Genomic DNA, 20,795 nt, shown 5'->3' with positions numbered 1-20,795 from the left:
GTGCCTGTCATGTTCCCAGCAAGCAATCAAGTAGCTGCCTGAGTCAGCCTCTCAAGAGTTTTTATGTTCTAATAGGGAACTTTGAAAGAATGAAACCTACTCAGCACCCATAAAGATTTATTTGATCCATGTCGATTTTTAACCTTCTCAGAGTGCTCAGTGGGCATTTTTGTTTACAGAATCTCAAACAATAACTCTGGCCCCATCAGATCTTCTGATGATACCTACCTTACCACTAACTCCCTTAGTTCTTCTAAAGAAGCCTCTTCCAGGCTCAAATATGTCTTCTTTCTCTTTTCTTCTTCCATATCCAGCATAAACCCCTCCCCCACCTTGACTTCAAATTCCTAAGCTCATTTTGCATTATATTTTATCACATGCAAATGTTTATAGGTATACATATGCATATTTCTAAATATAACCCAATTTCATCTGAATAATGTTTCCAGGGCTCACCCTTATGCATAGGAAATTCAGTTGATGTTCTCTTCCCTGGGGAAGACTACTCTCCCACTCCCAACTCACTCCATTTTCCTAGTTCTTTCTGAACAGTTGAGGCCTTATGGGCTCTTTCCCATCCATACTGAGATGTGCGTTAGTGTCATCCTTGTTCAGCTCACAGTTGGAAAGTCATGTTTGTGAAACTTTATGGGTATAGTCTGATGTTAGTAAGAGACACAGTCTCACAGCAAACTCTCTTTCCCTTGGCTCTGACAATGCCCCCACCCCCACCCCAAGCAGTGTTCTCCCAGCTTTGCATTCAGGAGTGTTCTGTAGATGTATGACTGGTACTGGGCTCCAAAGATCTACATTTTGATTGGCTATAGTTTTCTATAGTGGTCGTTGTGTATTATAAAGAGTACACATCCTTCATGAGGGATGAAGACTACACTGATTGATGTATATTAGAACAAAACAAGAATTATATTTTCTAATCTGATGGTCAGAATATTCCTCCATATACACAAAAGTCTATGCATAAAATCAAACAATAACACTCTATTTACTATAACTGGTTCCATTCTCTCAACCTCAAAAAAATGTAAACCCAAGTCCCTTTTCCCTCAAGATATACCCCTAATTATTCCAATACCTTTCATTGCCTTTTCTTCTAATTGATTTCTAGAATACCCAACTAATGTTACCCATTTCTAAAAGTTTACTATTGTTGTTCCTAAGGTAGTGGTCAGATTATAAAATCTCCTTATACAGATTATCTAGATTCTTAGTGTCATATCTATTATCTCTCTAGTGATTAATGCTATAGTTATTAAATAAATGTACTTTGAATTAAATAATGCCATGAGTATCTAGGCAAGTTGAGTCATCTAGAACAAAAAGGCTTCCCTGTCTAACAAAGAGTGCAGATTGAAAAACCAAGCAGTAGAGAGGGAGCACATTCATGGAAGCAAGGGGAGGAGGGATGGGAGGGGAGAAAGGGGATAACACTTGATATGTAAATTCAGAGAGTACCCAATAAAAATAGCAGATATACTATATGTTTCTGGTCTCAGAAAAAATTGAACAAAATATAACAGTATATTTCCAGCTAAAAATCATAATTTCACCAGTCACCTAGGAAAACAATCAATAAAAAATAAAATAAGAAATTGCAGTCACCTTTGAAAGATTCTAAGCCCTTCTTTCTTTAACATCTGTCCTTCCTTATCTGTTGTTGGCACAAAAAAAAATGTACTAGATTTATGCAATGCTGAATAGAAAATAAAATCAAAACCAATGGGAACCAGTAAAGTGTTGCAATCGAGGAAATATACTGTAAGAAAAAAAGGACTCATTAATGGAAACAAATCCATGTAGTTTGATGCTAAGAATGAAAACACATCAGAAACAAAAGTGATTGGGGTCATTTTCAAGCAGTCTGCATTGTAAGATTTTTCTCCTCCCGACCAAACTGAATACATGCAAGTCATACATTCTTATTAAAAAGGGTATTTCAGCATTTCAGATGGGAAAACTAAGGAGAAGAGAGTTACTTAAAACCTAGGCTGGACTCTAATGTATTAATAGAACTTTAATGGAAAACTATTAGTAGAGTTATGTTCAAGGAAGTCATTTTTCTTCTTTTTTAGATTTATTTATTTATTCTATATAAGTACATTGTAGCTGTCTTCAGACACACCGGAAGACGACATCAGATCCCATTACAGATGAGACACTATGTGATTGCTGGGATTTGAATCCAGAACCTCTCAAAGAGCAGTCAGTGCTCTTTCTTTTCTTTTTAATTTGATATTCTCTGCATATACATTTCAAATATTATCTTGTTTCCACCCAACTCCCATACCCCTTCCCTCTCCCCTTTCCTCCATGAAGGTGTTTGCTTTCCCAATCACTTTCTGTCAATCACCCTCTCCACCTCAGTGCCTTGGAATTCCCCTATACTGCAGAAACGCACCCTCACTGAACCAAAGAACATTTCTCCTTTTGATGCCAGACAATGATATCCTCTGCTACATATGCACCTAGGGCCATGGGTATCCCCATGCAAACTCATTTATTGGTGTTTAAGTCCCTGAGAGCTGTGGAAGGTTTGGTTGGTTGATAATATTGTTATTCCCATGAGGTTGCAAACACTTTCAGCTCCTTTAGTCCTTTCTCTAGCTCCTTCACTAGATTCCCTGTCTTCAGTCTAATAGTTAGCTGCAGGCATCCTCCTCTGTATCAGTATGGCTCTGGCAGAACCTCTGAGGAGGCATCCATATCAGGCTCCTGCCAGTAAGCACTACTTGGCATCATCAGCAATAGTGCTTGGATTTGGTGGCTGCATATGGGATGGATCCCCAAGAGGGGTGGCCACTGGATGATCTTTTCTTTGATCCCTGCTCCTCTATCTGCTCCTTTATTTTTTATTTCCTTTGTTCTCCCTTCTAAGAAGAACTGAGGTGTTAGAATTCTGGCCTTCCCTTTTTTTTTTTTTTTTTTTTTTTGAGCTTCATAAGGTCTATGAATTGTTTCATGGATATATTCCAAGCTTTTTGGCATAGCATATACTTATCAGTGAGTACATACCATGAGTATTTTTTTCTGACCGGGTTACCTCATTCAGGATGATAGCTGATAGCTTCTAGTTCCATCCATTTGCCTAGGAATTTCATGAGTAGTTTTAATAACTGAGTAGTATTCCATTGTGTAAATGTACCAAAATTTTGTTATCCATTCCTCTGTTGAAGGACACCTGGGTTCTTTCCAGCTTCTGGCTGTTATAAATAAGGCTGCTATGAACTTGGTAGAGCACATGTCCTTGTTAGATGTTAGAGTGTTCTTTGTATGCATGCCAAGGAGTGGTATATCTGAGTCAACAGGTAGAACAGTGTCCAATTTTCTAAGGAACATCCAAACTGATTTCCAGAGTGGTTCTACAGCTTGCCATCCCCCCAACAATGGAGGAGAGAAAAGATCATGAGAAATCCAGAAGATACACAAATTAAAAGACTAAAATAGGTTCAAGCTACAAGTAAGGAACATTATTCAGAGCAGTGTATTATGCCAGAAAGATGCACATGTGAAAAGGTTTTTCTAATTTCTCTCGACTTTATCATCACAGTTCTAAATTGTTTTTTTTTTTTCAACACTTCAAAGACCCACTTTACTAGCCACTGATGACCTGCATGTTTCTTGGATCCATGGCTATGTAAACTCCACTCACACTTGGTCAGTCATGCTGCTTGAGTGTAGGAGGATAAGAGGAAGAAAAAATTAGCCTTGGTGTCGCTCAGGTCCTCTCTCTTCAAAGGCTATTTTTCCCTCTTCTAATGTCATGTTATTCATGTGTGCTATTGTTGTTTTTGTCTGACTGACTCTGTATTTTCCCCTGGGATAAAGGATAATCAAAACTTGTCTAAGACTCATCATTTTCCTGCCTCACATTTTCCTATACTGGGACCACAGGTGTGCATTACAGTGCTGAGTTTTGTTATGGCCCTTCTAGAATGATAGCATCACTTTCTGAAGTGCTGTTTATGATTTCAAACAATTTTTTCCTAGCAAAGCAGACCTCGTTTAATATGGACTATTAAGAATACAGGTGATGTATCTATATTACAGATTCCTAAATGCTGCTCCAGCCACAGCATTAACTTTCGAATGTGATCTAGTTCATTTCTCCTCCTTCTTCATTTGTTCTTGTACTTACTAATGCACCATGGAAAAACCATACTCAGAGTTAGGCAGACTCAGCTCCTTAAGAATGTGCTCCCGAGTAAATTCATCTTTCAAAGACATAATCTACTTATATATGAAATGGTCTATTTTACAGATCCGTAGCTAACATTATTCCCACCCTACTTACTGCAACAGCTTCTTTAAATCACTTCATATTTAATTAGCATAATCTTTTTCAAATAGATAGGATGTGTGCAAAATTCCCTAAGTGGGTCTCTGTCTTCCCCAAAGTAAACTAAAGAAAACTTTTAGATAGAATATAGGTGGACTATTTTTTCTATAACTTTCAAAACTCATATCATTAATCTCTCTCCCTCCCTCACTCCCTCCCTTCCCTGCCTCTCTCTCTCTCTCTCTCTCTCTCGATCTCTCTCTCGATCTCTCTCTCTCTCTCTCTCTCTCTCTCTCTCTCTCGATCTCTCTCTCGATCTCTCTCTCTCTCTCTCTCTCTCTCTCTCTCTCTCTCTCTCTCGATCTCTCTCTCTGTCTCTCTCGATCTCTCTCTCTCTCTCTCTCTCGATCTCTCTCTCTCTCTCTCTCTCTCTCGATCTCTCTCTCTCTCTCTCTCGATCTCTCTCTCGATCTCTCTCTCTCTCTCGATCTCTCTCTCTCTCTCGATCTCTCTCTCTCTCTCGATCTCTCTCTCTCTCTCGATCTCTCTCTCTCTCTCTCTCGATCTCTCTCTCTCTCTCGATCTCTCTCTCTCTCGATCTCTCTCTCTCTCTCTCTCGATCTCTCTCTCTCTCTCGATCTCTCTCTCTCTCTCGATCTCTCTCTCTCTCTCTCGATCTCTCTCTCTCTCTCGATCTCTCTCTCTCTCTCTCGATCTCTCTCTCTCTCTCGATCTCTCTCTCTCTCTCGATCTCTCTCTCTCTCTCTCGATCTCTCTCTCTCTCTCTCGATCTCTCTCTCTCGATCTCTCTCTCTCTCTCTCTCTCTCTCTCTCTCTCTCTCTCTCGATCTCTCTCTCTAGTTTAAGTAGCTAATAATCCTCTTGTTTCATTATAATAGCTTACTTACAAATTAGGTTTTATTCTAACTTTTGGAAATGATCAAGGGATTACAATCACTCAATTTAACTGTTCCCTTTGCAGTAATGCATACACCTCTACAAAAGCCATTTATGCCTCTAATGCGTATATCAATAGATGCATTTGTTGCTGGACAGACTTTTCCCAGTGTGAAGTTACACACACACACACACACACACACACACACACACACACTAACACACACACAACCTATTCACCTTTGATAGTGAGTCCAGGGCAGATGAAAATGTAGAAAATTCCAGGTTTGACTTAGAGAACCAATGAGGCTTTCCTGGAATTAACCTGCAGAAATATGCGTGAAGTTCTTACAGGAGCAGAAATGACTCAAAGGCAGTGACATCATCAAAGCCCACCTCAGCATGGGGGACATAATCTGAGGACCTGGAGCACTCTTCACAGCTGCCAGCAGCTTAACTGGTTGCAGAGCATCTTCTCTAGGCAGCTCAGATGGTCATCATTTTATGTTGGCAGTTTGGCTGTTCTCTGCTATTTTCAAGCTGAGGACTGGGTGGTGGGGCTCCCTGACTCAGAGTCTTCTTTGTAGTTTAACCAACTTAGAGTGATTTTAAACAGTCTATTCTGCTTAGATAGTCTTGGAAAGGGAGGAGCCTATTTACTCCCTGTCTTAAGTAGCTTTGCTCTAGGATGGAGTGTTTCCACCTCAAAGGAAACTGCTACACAACACTCCACCCCTTCATTCGGCTCCTCATTCTTTCTACCCTCTTTCTTTACACTCTCTGAACCTTGCTGCATCACCAACCCCTTCTCCTCAGGGGTTTCATCAATGGTCGGAGTTGAGGCTGACAACAGCAGTCTTCTATGAGCAGAAAAACACATACATGTTAAAAAGGGAAGTTTATAAAAACATCCATTTGAAAACTAACAATTACAACTTCCCCCACTGAGTCTAAGATGTCCCCAGACACAGGTTTAAGTCTAAGTTCCCAATATTAAATGCTAATTCCCGCCCCCCCCCGAAGTTGACTCATGGCCAGTCAGAAAGTCTGTTGCATCCACACCAACTGTTATGACTATTTTACTGGCTGGCACTTCTCGCCTGCTTCTTCCATTGTGGTGTAGTAGTTCAGAAACACAGCTTACTCATCAGAATTTCAGGATGAATCCACCCAATACCACTAGTATTAACTTCTGGCATTTCAGAATCTAGCTCAGAGTGGAGAGGCACTTCAGGCCAGTCCTAGCTTTATTTTCAAAGTCTCAGAAGAAACATGTACAGTATCTTCCACAATAGGGTTCATTCACTCATTTCTGTAATGCACCCAAGAACTGTGTCAATAGCTTTATCTTCTGGAGACCTCTAAGACCTCCTTAGCTAGAATTCACAGAACGGTAACAGATCTCTAGGGCTGTGTGTTTTGACAAGGTTCATTACTCTGAAAACACCTTTTTATTTTGTTTATTCTTCAAAACGTTCTCAAATGTGTCTTAAACAAGATTCTAGATCTACATAAACATTTACTCCTTAGTGTCTAATTATCTATATAATAAAACCTTTTCCAAAGGATAAGCAGGTCAAAGCGACATTCTAAACTCTTATCCCATAACAAAGAGTGGACTTAAAGAATACCTTAATCCATTGTCATCCATTCTAAGCAAGTTTAATGTGATTCCTCTAAACACAACAAAGAAGATACTAGACTAAAACATAAACAGGTCTAATAAAATATGGAAAAGTTGGTCAATATTTTTTTCAATTACTTCATCCACAGATCAGTCTTGGATATAAAAGCAGCATGATTTAGAGACACTAAATTAATTAGCTCACCGAAGTCCCCTGTCACGTTTTCTAAGCCACCCTAGCTCCCTATCATAAAGCTATTGGGTCTGGCTCAAAATTATCTCAACCCAGAGGGAGGCGTGGGTGGGCAGTGGTGGTGGGGCAGCCATGGTCATATTTCCCACTACTGCACTTCCTGGTTCCCTGGGAATGAGAAGCCCTGGGTTAGAACTGTTGCATAAGAATTTAATTTAAAGCTGTTACTTCTATATATGCCTCACCTGGCTGCTGGGACTAGCCCTGGCCCAACCAACTATCTCTATTCCTGGCCTGCTATTTTTCTAGAGCAAACTGCGCCCACAGGATTGCTAGGGGAATAATTACCCAGCCTGGTAGAAGTTTGAAAGTCTTCAGTCATGGCTGCCTTCTCTGATCTTTTCCTCATGCTTCAAACTTTACAGTGCTCTTTGACTCCTTAGCCGAAATTTGGCTTTCTGTCATTTGTATTACTTAGGAAATGTGACACTACACCAATCTCACCACACTCGTCTTCACGACATCCAGACAGGCCTTTCCCTTCCTCTGTTTGGTTTTTATGTTTGGTTTGTTTTTGGTTTTGTTTTGTTTATTTTAAGGAATCTCATCTAGGTTGCTCTCTCAGGTCACAGACACACATGGTAACTGAATCCTTCACCTTGCACTTGCCATAGCATTTCTTCCTTTACAGAGTTCTGGCCCCACTATAGAAACTGGAAAAGTCCATGCCTGTCTTGAGGTTTCTGATGAATCAACCTTTTCTTTACCACCTTTGTGAACATAGTTCTTTGTGACCAAGTGAGGTGAGATAAGCCCATGGCTTCATTCTCACACCAGTGCCTGTCCCTCCTCTGTAGTTGTGAGGACAGACTGAGATAACCAAGTCTTCCTACTGGCTTTGATAATTCATCCCATTAGTTATTGATTATTTTTTCTTATGCTGTCTTAGTTTATGGATATTTTGCCTTAAAAGGGAAGGGTGGGAAGCTATTTTGAGTTGTGTACTTTTTGTCTTGAGGAGCTTCTTTACAGTATTAAATGTTTGAATATCAAAGGATATTCACAACACAAATGAAACTTCAATTAAATGTATGTATAGAGCACAAGAAAATGTATGGAGGCAGAAATTCCAACAGACTCATTATATTTATCCACTGGCAAGATGTGTATTGTCTTAGAGAAGAATGGCCCTATCTCTGCTCCATGTGACTTAGAGTTTCACCCACACACAAGTACAATTCAAATCAATGTTTGAAATAATCTCATACAGCACTCTATAGAGTTATTCTATGGACTTTGAGAGCAGTTTCTATTTTATGAACTACGTAGGGCTATGACTCATCTTCCACAGTATCAGTGTCTGGCAAATGAGCTCCTAGAAGATTCTGTCACCCAGGAAAGCTCTTATATATTGAAAAACAGAATGATGCTTTAGAATTTGGTAAAGACAGGACTGCATCTAAAAGTGATTTCTTAGACCTTTTCGAAGACCGTTATATCAGATTGATAGATACAGAGGGGCATAAGGAGAGACCCAGTAGAATAAACAGCTTCAGACAGTTCCACGAAACTCTATGCCATTATCACTGAGTTGGCTTCTGTTCTGCTAACAACTGAATTGTTAATCAGTGTTGCATCTAAATTTATATTAATAATAATTACAATAACTAATGAAGTCCTGGGATTTTGAAATATGGCTGGTTATGATATAGGCTATCAGGGTCAGGTGAAGAGGCATTTCAAGCATTACAGCTTTCATCAGGAACCAGTAAGGTAGATAGACTCACGGGGTTCATAAAATTTAGAAATTATGAGTGTTATTTACTTGGTATCTTTTAAGGAGAAAGTTACCTACTAGGCTGGGATTAAAAGATGAATTTGTTTGATTGGATTCTTGGTTAATTTTAATTTTCCACTTTCTTTGTTTCAATGTCAAAAATGTGGATGAGACTGATAGAATGTTTATATATATGTATGAATATTTATATTACATAGTACATATGGCTTATAGATTATAAATATTCTTTCTGTATATTTGATTGATGTGTGATCTGAGATGTTTACATTATATTGTTCTTATAACTAACATCTGACATCTCCATATTTAGGTGTCCAGATAAGTCTAACAGGGCTGTTTTTATTTAGTACTTTTGGTGGGAAAATGTATTATTTGTAAACCTTTTTCTTACTTTTGACAGTTTCTCAGGAAACTATACCCCCTGTGTTGGTTAAACTATTCATTTACCTCAGGATATCAATCCTCAGAATTAAATTGACCTAAAACAAGCATTTGGGATAATGGTATGGCCCATATAAATTCCTCAAGTACAGAAGGCGTGACTACAAAACATCATAAAATTTCTCATTCTTTCCCTCCACGCTGACACAAGAAATCCTCACTCTAACTTTTAGTGTGACTTGTCTTCTTCTTAGCAAGAGTCAAATCCATTCACAGTAAATGGTGTACAGACAAAAATTACAATAAAAAGATGATCTTTTAGGATTAGAATGGACAGACAGGGATTCACACTCAGTTCTTCTCACTCTATGCAACTCAGACTTATTTACAAAACCCTCCCTGCTTTGACAATTATTTCTCTTTAGAGTATGTGCAGGAGGCACATGGAACTAAAGCTTTTGTAGAAGGGAACACACCAGGAGTTCACTAAACACCAAACTTCACATTTGCTAAGAACTATGGCTGCTGCTGCATCTGGAGCAGTGATGTTTTCTTTCACTCAGTGGTATTTTTTATGTTTATTCAAACACAGTGAATCGGACCTTAGGAAAGAATGAGTAACTGCTTTCTGTTAATATGTATTTGAGAACTCTTGGGTGTTATTGTTCTGTTTCCTGGTTTTTGATGCCCTGATCTCTTTGCTCAAAGTCAGCAGTATTACCACCTGCATGATAAATTGATCCCCCCCACACATATCTTGCCTAAGACAAATCATCTGTTTTAAATATATCTCAATGTGATCAGTGTGTTGGGCAGTAAAATTATATTCAAGTGGCATTAATGGATCTTCTTTATCCACTGGTGTACAAGACATAAAATCAATGCAATTTTCATTATTACCCCCCAGAATTATTCTCAGAAAACCAATTCTAAGATCGGAATGATAACTCCGTGCTCTGCATTCTTGGGAGGCTGTGCAGTAAATATTTGTCAGAAGACCAGTCTGCCCATTTGATTTAGATTATGGTCCATATGTATTTCTTTGGGGATGGATAGTGTAGATCTTCTGAATGCCCAGTCAGGGAAGATAGATTATATCTTCCCAAGATGAGATTATAACTACCACATCCAACTTCCTAAATGCCCTCTGAACATTAATGTCCCAGTATCCTTCCCGAACTGCAACCACAAGGTGGGTGGAGGAGACTTTAGCACCAAAAACAACACAATTCATCATCTCTAGGTACCAAAAGTTGTTACAAGCACACACGCACACACAAACACACACACACACACACACACACACACACACACACACAGTCCCCCTACACACACACACAGGGCAGAGGAGACATAAGCATATGCACTATGTACATACAAAGGCTGTTCCACAAAAAAAAAAAAAATAAAGAAACAATATTTTATGTGACCTCTGAGAATGAAATCATTACAAAAAACTGAAAAGATACAATAGATTCAAGTGCTCAGTATTTAGTGATTCATTGAAAAGCATTTTCATTGACAGAGGTCTCTCTTCCAGTGTTGAGAGCTCATCACAGGTACCACTGGGATCAGCATCAAGGACAAACGTATTTGCATACTCCCTAAAGGCAGCCATAATCTGTCTGCCTTTCTCCATCCACTTCATTTCTGGGAGCAAATGACAGGGAGGTCACAGACACTTGAGCTTGTTTTTCAATTCACTCTGAAAGACTCACAAACTTTCAACCTTTGAAGATTTATTATTGTATGTCAAAATAATTTGAAGATTCTAAATCTTTAATTATTATTTCTAATGCAACACTTGCCAAAATATCACATTACTTTCACAGGTATTCCTTTTAAACAATACTAGATGAATGAAAAACATTTTTAGGAAAATTTGACAGTGTTGTATAGAAATAGATGGATTAAGTTGTGCTTAAACCCTTATACCCTGAGTGAATTATGAACCATGGATAGGATAATTTAAGCTGACATCAATGGACACAATGCTAATGAATCTTTTTCTATGCTCCTCTTCCCTGAGAATCCAGGGCTATGCCTTTTGTGTAGCAAGCATTCAATAAACTTTGAATAAGTTATAACCATCTAATTCTCCTTTAATGACACTGAGACTTTTGGGATAGGGTAGTCATTGGAATATTTACATTGACTGTCTTTCACTTGTTCAAAATTCCAATCACTCCTAAATTTCTGTAAGTCAGTGCTTAAGTAATCAGCCAAGTTAACTGAAAAAAATTAACTATCATTCCGCAGCACTAAGTCTTCAAACACGTGTTGGCCTGCCTGTCATCAGCGGTCCTAACTAACATTTTCCTTAGCTCTCTAGTATTTTCCCCTTTGGTAACTTCTCGGCACTGACCTAAGAGTAGTGCAGGTATATTTGTTGTCAACTTTATCAGTATTAGTAGTCATTGCTTATGACTTACCCATCAGGAAAGAATCCTTGGAGTTTAAAAAGAACCTTTTAGAAAAGGAAATAGCACAAATTTAAACCTTGTCTTCAGATCAAGTTATCTTAGAGTTTTCATCAAGATCCTGGAAATGAGTTTTGGGTCTTCCTTATTAACTGCAGTCTATAAATTACCATAGATCTAGTCTTCCTCATTGACTGTATCACATTTCCTAAATCGACTTTCTGTCGGGTTCATTAAATTAATTTTATTTTGTGGTATCAATCTAGTCAGAAACAACAAAAAGGTAGCAATGGCGACACATGAGATTTGTGGATAAAAGGCGCAAGTTTTAAGCTACATGCTATTTAGAAGCACTTTCCCGATCCCTTTATCCTGTATAAGAATCTGGTCTATAGGATAGGATAACAGGGATTTTCTTCTTACTGTATTCTCAACAGAAATCCAAAGGGTTCTAGATTTATACAGCTTCCTGTCTGAGTAATACTTGGACATGCTTGAGGATTTGTTTTTACACCCTCCCACAAACTAGAATAGAATTAGAAACTTCATTAAAAAGACATTTGTCAGGAGGCTGGAAAAAAGGAAAAATTCTCTCTAGGCTAACTACCTAATTTTTAGCCAATATAGGATTACTCCCTACAGGAGTCATTTATTGCCTTAGTAGCCTAAGTGATTAGGTTGTTAGAATGTCTTTTGGCTGACTGCTTTGCAATCTAGCCACTTTCAGTTGCTGCAAATGTATTCTTAATATTCATACAGAACCTCCTGTCTCACTTCGTTTCCTTCCACATTGATCGTGCAGTGTGCTATAGGCAAGGCTTCTTTGAGTTCCTTGAAACTTTAGATGTGTTGGTTACATAAGCCATATCTCTGAGAAAAGGATAGGATTGTCTACTGATGTAGTCAGCCTTTCAAAATGTGCAAAACCTCTTCTCATTTAAACTTCTTTTTACAAGCATACCCTCCAACTTCCTTACCACATACATAAAAAAACTTTACCCTAATCTCTACATTCTTTCACAGTGAAGACCCATCAGAGTTTAAATATGCCATTTTAAGTGAAAAGCAAGAATCTCTGTGACTGATCTAATAACTTTGCTTGCTTTTTGGAAGTCTGGTGTCCACGCTAACTTTAGCTGAGAATTGATATTCGAATAATTTTTAAAAAGGTGCACAGAGAAGCAGTGAACAGAATAATAAGTTGCTTCTCCACAATCTTTTGAAAATAAAGTAATGATAAGCTTGGGGAACACTAGTGAGAAGAATTTTGGGGATGAGAAGAAATGTCACAAGACTGACTTACAAGTCAGAGAGAGAAGGAAACATGTAATCTACTAATGGAACCAAAGAAAACACCCACCCACTTCCTAGCCAACCACTTACCACTATCCTAAATGGAAATACTAGAGAAACAAATGCGGTATTCTAGAATATGTTTGCATGTAAAGCCAAATCGTTAATGTTTTTCTATGAGTGATTCACCTAAATATTCTAAAGATCAAAACAATCAAGAGTTCTCTACATTTATGCATAAAATAATGGACCATCTGTTCTATAGAATTCTTAGTTAGCTTTTTATTATCATATAAATATTTTCAATGAATTTGTGACTTGATTCTTTAAAACCTATGTTCACATCTGCTTAATACCTATGGGAGAAATAGTTCCCAATCATGCTATAATGGGGGCACCTTCTTTCGTTTTCTGTGTGATAAACAGATATTTTAGGTTATATGCCTCGGGATCTCGATGAGAACCTTCATTCTCTGTATAGTTACTATTGATTATCAAGCACTTTATGTGGCAGATAACATTACCAGCAAGTTCTCAAAGCCAAATTTCAAATGAAGCAAGTGTTGGCCTGTGGAGACATCAGTGGGAACTTGCTAAAAATCTGTGATAAGCAGGTGACAATAAAAGTTGCTGTATCTCAAGCAACTACTTAGATGATCCTTGTTCCGAAGTTTCTAAGAGAAACCCATTTATTATGGCTATGCCACATCTTTTTCTGTTTGTTTCTGGATACTTTATTATACCTGTCGAGAAAGAAAGAGAGACAGAGACAGAGAAACAGAGGAGAGATTGTTTCACATAAAGTTGATAAAACAGAATGAAGTATGACAGATCTGTCATACTTTAGAAAAATTAAATTTACAGAAGCAGCCTAAATAACTCTTCTCTATAGTGTATGTTAAAATTGTTTACTTCGTCTTTTCATTTTCTTTTGCCAGTAGTTTCCGGAGCTATATCCACTAACATTCTAATGTGCCTATCTACACAGGTCGTCATGGAGATGGAGGTTATTGGCCAGTTGATACTAACTTGATTGATAGAAGCACTCTCAATGGTAAGTATAAAAATTGAGTTCTATTGGATTAGATATACTAATTACATGGTTAATTCTACAGTATCCAAAACAAATTTTCTATTGACAAGGGCAACAACTGTGAACTTAGGGTTTCACTGTGGTTATAGAAAAATAATATTATTAGCAAACTTCGCACATTCTACCACAAAATGATGACAATTAGAGGTGACAGATGCATGGAAAAATAATTAGGAAAGTTCCAGCACTGGGAAATTTATAAATGATATAGGTCTTTTCTAGTTTGATCTCTAATATGCTGGAAAATAATGACCAAAACAACTTGTAGAGGAAAGATATTGTTTCTGATTACAGCTTACAGTCTATAATAGATTTCAGGGCAGGAGCTTTAGGAAGGAACATGGAGTCAGAAACTAAAGTAGAGAACTTGAAGGAAAGGTTCTTACTGTGGATTGCTTTGCTTGCTTTCTTATTCATCCCAAGATCATTAGCTCAGGAATGGCACCACTGACAGTGGACTGGGACATCAGTCATTAAACAAGAAAATCATCTGCAGACTTGCCTTTAGCCCAGTCTAAAGAAAGTATTTTCTCAATTGAGGTTTCCACTTCTTTTTTCTTTTCTTTTTTGTTTTGTTTTGTTTTTTTTTTAAAATTGAACTACTTTATTTTAAAAAGGAAGATAAATGTACAGATTTTAAGCATTTTGCATAAAAATATATAAATTCATTTTTGTCAGTACTTGATTTTTAAAGGTTTGATAGTATTCATTAAAATCTTACTAATTACAATGAACATTAAGTACATGTAAAGCAAGATGTAACCCGGAAATAGTCAAAGATTTCTTGGTGTGTAAAGATTAAGCATAATGGTTTTTCATTTTCCTTTTTTTTTTTTTTTTTGGCCTTTGTTTTTCTTAAACTTCATATAGTCTGTGAGTTGTTTCTGGGGTGCTCAGAACTTTCTGGGGTTAGTATCCAATTATTAATGACTGCATATTATGTCTGTTCTTTTGTGACTGGGTTATCTCACTCAGGATGATATTCTCTAGATGCATCCATTTTCTTACAAATTTCATAAAGTCATTGCTTCTGATAGCTGAGTAGTACTCCATGGTGTAGATATACCACAATATTTATATCCATTCATCTACTGAAGGAAATCTGAGTCATTTCCAGCTTCTAACTACCATAAATAGGGCTGCTATGAACATTGTGGTACATGTGTCTTTGTTGTATGTTGGAGCTTCTCTGGGGTATATGCCCAGAAGTAGAATCTTCAGGTAGTACTGTGTTCAATTTTCTGAGGAATTGCCAGACTGATTTCCAGAGTGGTTGTACCAGTTTAAAACCCCACCAACAGTGGAGAAGTGTTCTTTCTCCACATCCTCACCAGCATGTGCTGTCATCTGAATCTTTGATCTTAGCCATTCTGGTTGGTGTGAGGTGGAAACTCAAGGTTGTTTTGATTTGCATTTCCCTGATGGCTAAGGATGTCCAGCAATTCCTTAGATGCTTCTCAGCCATTCGATATTCCTCAATTGAGAACTTTTTGTTTAGCTCTGTACCCCATTTTTAACAGTGTTGTTTGATTCTCTGGTGTCTAGCTTCTTGAGTTTTTTTTTTCTTTTTCTTTTTTCTTTCTTTCTTTCTTTTTTTTTTTTTTTTTTTTTTTTTTGGTATTCCTTGGATATTAGGCCTCTATCAGAAGTGGGGTTGGTAAAAATGTTTTCCCAATATGTTGGCTGCCATTTTGTTTTCTTGACAGTGTCCTTAACCTTACAGAAACTTTGCAATCTCATTAAGTCCCATTTGTAGATATTTGACCTTAGAGCATGAGCCATTGGTGTTCTGTTCAGGAAATTTTCTCCTGTGCCTATGTGTTCTAAGGTTTTCCCCTACTTTCTCTTCTAAAAATTTCAGTGTACCTGGTTTAATGTGGAGATCTTTGATCCACTTGCACTTGAGCTTTATACAAGGAGATAAGAAAGGGCCTATTTTCATTTTTCTGCATGCTGAGTGCCAGTTTGACCAACACCATTTGTTGAATAGGCTGTCCTTTTTCCATTGAATGTTTACAGCTTCTTTGTCAAAAATCAAGTGACCATATATGTGAGTTCTGGATCTTCTATTATATTCCATTAATCTATGTGCCTATCTCTGTACCAGTACCATCCAGTTTTTATCACAATTGCCTTGTAATATAGCTTGAGGTCAGGGATAGTGGTTCCTGAAAATGTTTTCTTGTTGTTGAGGATAGATTTCACTATTCTAGGTCATTTGTTATTCCAGATGAAATTGCACATTGCTCTTTCCAACTCTATGAAAAATTGGGTTGGAATTTTGGTGGGGATTGCACTGAATCTGTAGATTGCTTTTGGTAAGATGGCCATTTTTACAATGTTCATCCTTCCAATCTATAAGCATGGGAGATCTTTCCATTTTCTGAGATCTTCCTTGATTTTCTTCTTTAGAGGATTGAAGTTCTTGTCATACAGGTCCTTCACTTGCTTAGTTAGAGTCACTCCAAGGTACTTCATATTTTTTGTGACTATTGTGAAGGGTATCTTTTCCCTAATTTCTTTCTCCACATGTTTGTCCTTTGAGTAGAGGAAGACTACTGATTTGTTTGAGTTAATTTTATATCCAGCCACTTTGTTGAACTTGTTCATCAGCTGTAGTTGTTCTCTGGGAGAATTTTTGGGGTCACTTAGGTACATTATCATGTCATCTGGAAACAGTGATGATTCTGATTTGTGTCTATTTGACAAAAAAAATCTAACAAACACAAGTTTTATTAAATAGTTAGATTTTGAAATGTGGTAGTGCATTTCCAATTTTCACAACAACCATTGTTATTGGAGAGAGATGACTAAGGATTAAATCTGGAACCCACTATATTTGATAAAGTTGTTAGGACTTTTCACTCAAAACATACATTTACTCTAATTTATTATTGGTTGCCTTTTGTAGTCATCCTTCTTGCTTTGTCTGATAAGGCTCCTTCATGTGACTATGGGCTTCTAGGGTAACACAGGGAGGAAATCCCAGGCAATGAACCTGAAAGCCACACTCCATAAGTTTTTACAGTTTGTTGAAGCAGAGTCTTTGAGAGAACAAACTGTAATCAGAGGACCAATATTTCATGCTTATCATTGGAAAGCATGCTGTTCTTGTTTGCTTTGACTTACTAAGAACAAATCAGAGATTCAAGATGGGATAACATAATTATTATACATCAAAATATAGCAAACTCCAAGGTGTTTCAGTTGCACCACACAGTCATAGATTATCTAAGCATATTAGTGAAAGAATTTGACTACTATGTACTTAATTAATAATTTTAATAAAAAAATGGAAATTAAAGAAAATAAAACAGATGTAGTAGGACCGGCTGGCCCTATTGGCATACTTCTGTAATGTTAGTAAATAGAAAAGATTCCCAAGTTCCAGCCCAGCCTAGGTTATGTGAGACCCTGTTTCAACAAACAAACAATAAAAAAAAATACAGAAAGAAAGAAAAAAAGAAAGAAACAAACAAACCAAAAGCCCAAAACCAAAAATCCAACCAAAAATTTCCCCTACCCTCATATTTGACAAATAAAAATCTTAAATTATCGAAAATAAAACATTTCTGAGTATCTCTGCTTCCTTCCCTGTCAGTTCTCTGATGAGCTCTTCCATTTGATGTTTCCTACACAGAGCTGTGTAAATAATAGCATTATCTTACACTTTAATAAAAAAATAACACCTACTGTTTAAATCCTCTTTGGATCATGCTATAATTTGTCTTTATTTACAAATTTGTTAAGATTTGTGCTTAGGATACTTCTCACTTTTCTTCAGTGTTGTGCAGAATTTTTTTTATTTTATGCCTAATGAAATTGTTTAACCACCTGAGTAGATTTGCATGAGGTATCTAAGTAATGAACAGATACATTTCCATTTGTTTAGATTCCTATTAAAAGATACAGATGGGAGGCCAAATTTGTTATTTAATTTGTTTGCTGGTGGTGAAATTAAAATACATAGTTAAATTAAGTGATAACTTTCTACTGTATGCTGTTGTGTATATAAACAAATGTGCTATATGGTTTTGTATCAACTTGACACAGGCTGGAGTTATCATAGAGAAAGGAGCCTCCGTTTAGGAAATGCTTCTATGACATCCAGCTGTAAGCATTTTCTCAACTAATGATCAAAGTTGGAGGGCCCAGCCTATTGTGAGTGGTGCTATCCCTGGGCTGGTAGACCTGGGTTTTATAAGAAGGCAGGCTGAGCAAGCCAGGAGAAGCAAGCCAGTAAGCAACATCCCTCCATGGCCTCTGCATCAGCTCTTGCTTCCTGACCTGCTTGGGTTCCAGTTCTGACTTCCTTTGGTGATGAGCAGCAATGTGGAAGTGTAAGCCGAATAAACCCTTTCCTCCCCAACTTGCTTCTTGGACATGATGTTTGTGCAGGAATAGAAATCCTGACTAAGACAACAAATGTATCAATTTCTCCAAGTGGTATAGTCCTTTAATAATTTTCAGTTTTATACTATAACTTCCTCTGCTATTAATGCCCTTTACTTAAACATAGATAAATGGCTTTACTTTTATTTACATTTTCCAGACATTCCTATTATTATCACAGAATATTTTATATTAGTTACTTTGTAAACTGCAGAAATTAGTTGCTCATATTTCTTCTGAAGGCTGGAAAAATAGAACAAGTTTAAGGTCTTGGTAGTTTGTGTGTATGGTAAGGGCTTATTCTCTACTTAACATATGGCATATTCTATGTCCTCCTTGGTGGAAATGCTATCTGGAGTTCTCTGGGCTTCTCTTATAAAGACACAGATTTAGTCCATGGAAATTCTGCCTATGTTACATAGCCACATCCAAAATCCCCATAGTAGAATCTCAAAAAGGGTGTTATTAGGTTTCAACATATGCATTAGCTCTGAGTGTCATGATATTCAGACATTAGAGAACATCCTGAACATATGTTCAGGTCAAATCTAAGGTTAAATACAGGATGCGTTCTCCAGTAGGTCCATAGGGTCCTGTTATTTCCCACATGTTTTCTTCCTCATTTCTGTAATGCTTGATAAAATCAATGCCTAACACTGAAAGTCTTTTGTAAGTGCAAGGCTGGAGCTCACAGCACTAATGTGAAAGGCATGTACTGGAACTGAAACCAGACCAGTAGCATCCCCTGTGTAACCAGCTTGGGTGATGATCATTCTGTCTACCAAATATTGCTAGTTTCATTAACTGAATTCCATTTAAAGTTTGTCTTAAACATTAACAGTCCACCAGTCACACTCCATATTCCTAAAATCAGATCAGTAATGTTATTAATGATCTGGAGAAATGGCCAAATGTTGAAGAACACTTGCTGTTCTCATGCAGTCTCAATGTTAATTCCAAACATGTGACAATTCACAGCTGTTTGTAGCTCCAGTTCCATCAGATTCTATACCATACCATTACTGCCTTTGGCACTACACAGATGTTGTGCACAAATATGTATGTATGTGCCATACAGATATATATAATGTAAATAAATGCTGCTGTAAAGGAAAAAATGCTATTAAGACTCCTCTGAGTATAAGGTTCTAGTAATAAACTGTGGGTTCAAGTATAACATTGTATTACTTCTGAAACAAAAACACAAGGTAAAGCTTTATCCAGTTGGATTAAACTACCAAGGCAAGATGGTGAAAAGATTCATGGATGCACAGAAAGTTTTAAGGTTGCTTTAAATGATATACATTTAATACCAACTATATCTATCTATTCATCAATCTATCAATCTATCTATCCATCTATCTATCTATCTATCTATCTATCATCTATATCTCAGATATGATATACCATATATTCTACATCATTCATCAGGCATCATTAGCATAGTTCAATCATATCTCTGTCATATGTTGTCATATGCCATGTCATATGTCATATGTCACATATCGTACATGATAGAGAAATTCTAGTTCTAGAGTCCACTTAAGAAGTCAAAATCCACTTCAAATTATTCTAAAGTGCCAGCAACATGCCTCAGTATTTCAAGGTCCTCGACACAAATATTGAGTTAGATCCCTGGACTACACAGTTAAAAGATAGAAATGACATACCCATGGCTGGTTCTCTGACCTAAAACATTCATTCTCACCTGCCTAACCTACCTACCTACTTACCTACACACACATACATTTTATATACACCTACATTTAAACATGCTAGAAAATTTCAGAGTCATCTTAAATGACTAATTTTGATATATCAGTCTTATGAAGTTGTCTGAATAGGAATTCAACCAACATTATAGTTATGACCACAGGTAATACATTTTGAAGTAGACAACACCAGAAAGTTGGAGAAGCAGTTTGTATGGGTAATAGTAAAAGTGACGATCCCCTCCTACCTTTCAGTATTAGTAAGCAGCAGATGTAAATATTAATGATGGAGTAAGTGGAAACCACAGGCAAAACTGTATTCCATCTGCAGCTCCACGTCCTGAAGAATGTGGTCTTGAATTAGATTTAACAAGTAAAAATGTCATTTGTTCACAATTGCCTAAAATTATAAGTAAATTCTTTGCAAGAAATTTCTATTTCAATAAGTCTATGCTTCTTAAAGTATATGCATATGCAATGAGAAATTATTCAAAATTACCCTAAGCTGCCTGTATTTTCACTTTCTTAAATATGTCACTCCCCAGTGTGCATCAAGCTTAAAAGTTTTGCGTAAGTGCTTAAAGTTGTCTTTCAAATTAACATGAAACTTTGGTTACAAAGAGGCACCAAACTAAATCTGACACGAGCCTGCCAATCAATAAACTTTTCTGTTTACAGACGTCAGTCCTCAGCTGAAG

The 20,795-nt window shown here is 37.2% G+C and overlaps 1 protein-coding gene across 1 annotated transcript in view; it reads left to right on the top strand.

Annotated features, from left to right (window-relative positions):
- The window catches only part of DCC (DCC netrin 1 receptor), a gene marked incomplete at both ends in the record, with an annotated part of 1,062,613 nt that overhangs the window by 975,359 nt on the left and 66,459 nt on the right, over positions 1–20,795 (top strand). Inside the window, one exon of the mRNA XM_080920225.1 lies at positions 13,889–13,954. Within this exon, the coding sequence (XP_080776351.1) occupies positions 13,889–13,954 (66 nt within the window). The remainder of the gene's footprint in view (positions 1–13,888; positions 13,955–20,795) is intronic.

Source organism: Micromys minutus, assembly GCF_963924665.1.
Source record: "Micromys minutus genome assembly, chromosome: 8".
In the NCBI taxonomy this organism is placed as follows: Eukaryota; Metazoa; Chordata; class Mammalia; order Rodentia; family Muridae; genus Micromys; species Micromys minutus.
Note: the sequence above shows the minus strand (reverse complement) of the source record. Positions and strands in the feature narration are given on the sequence as shown.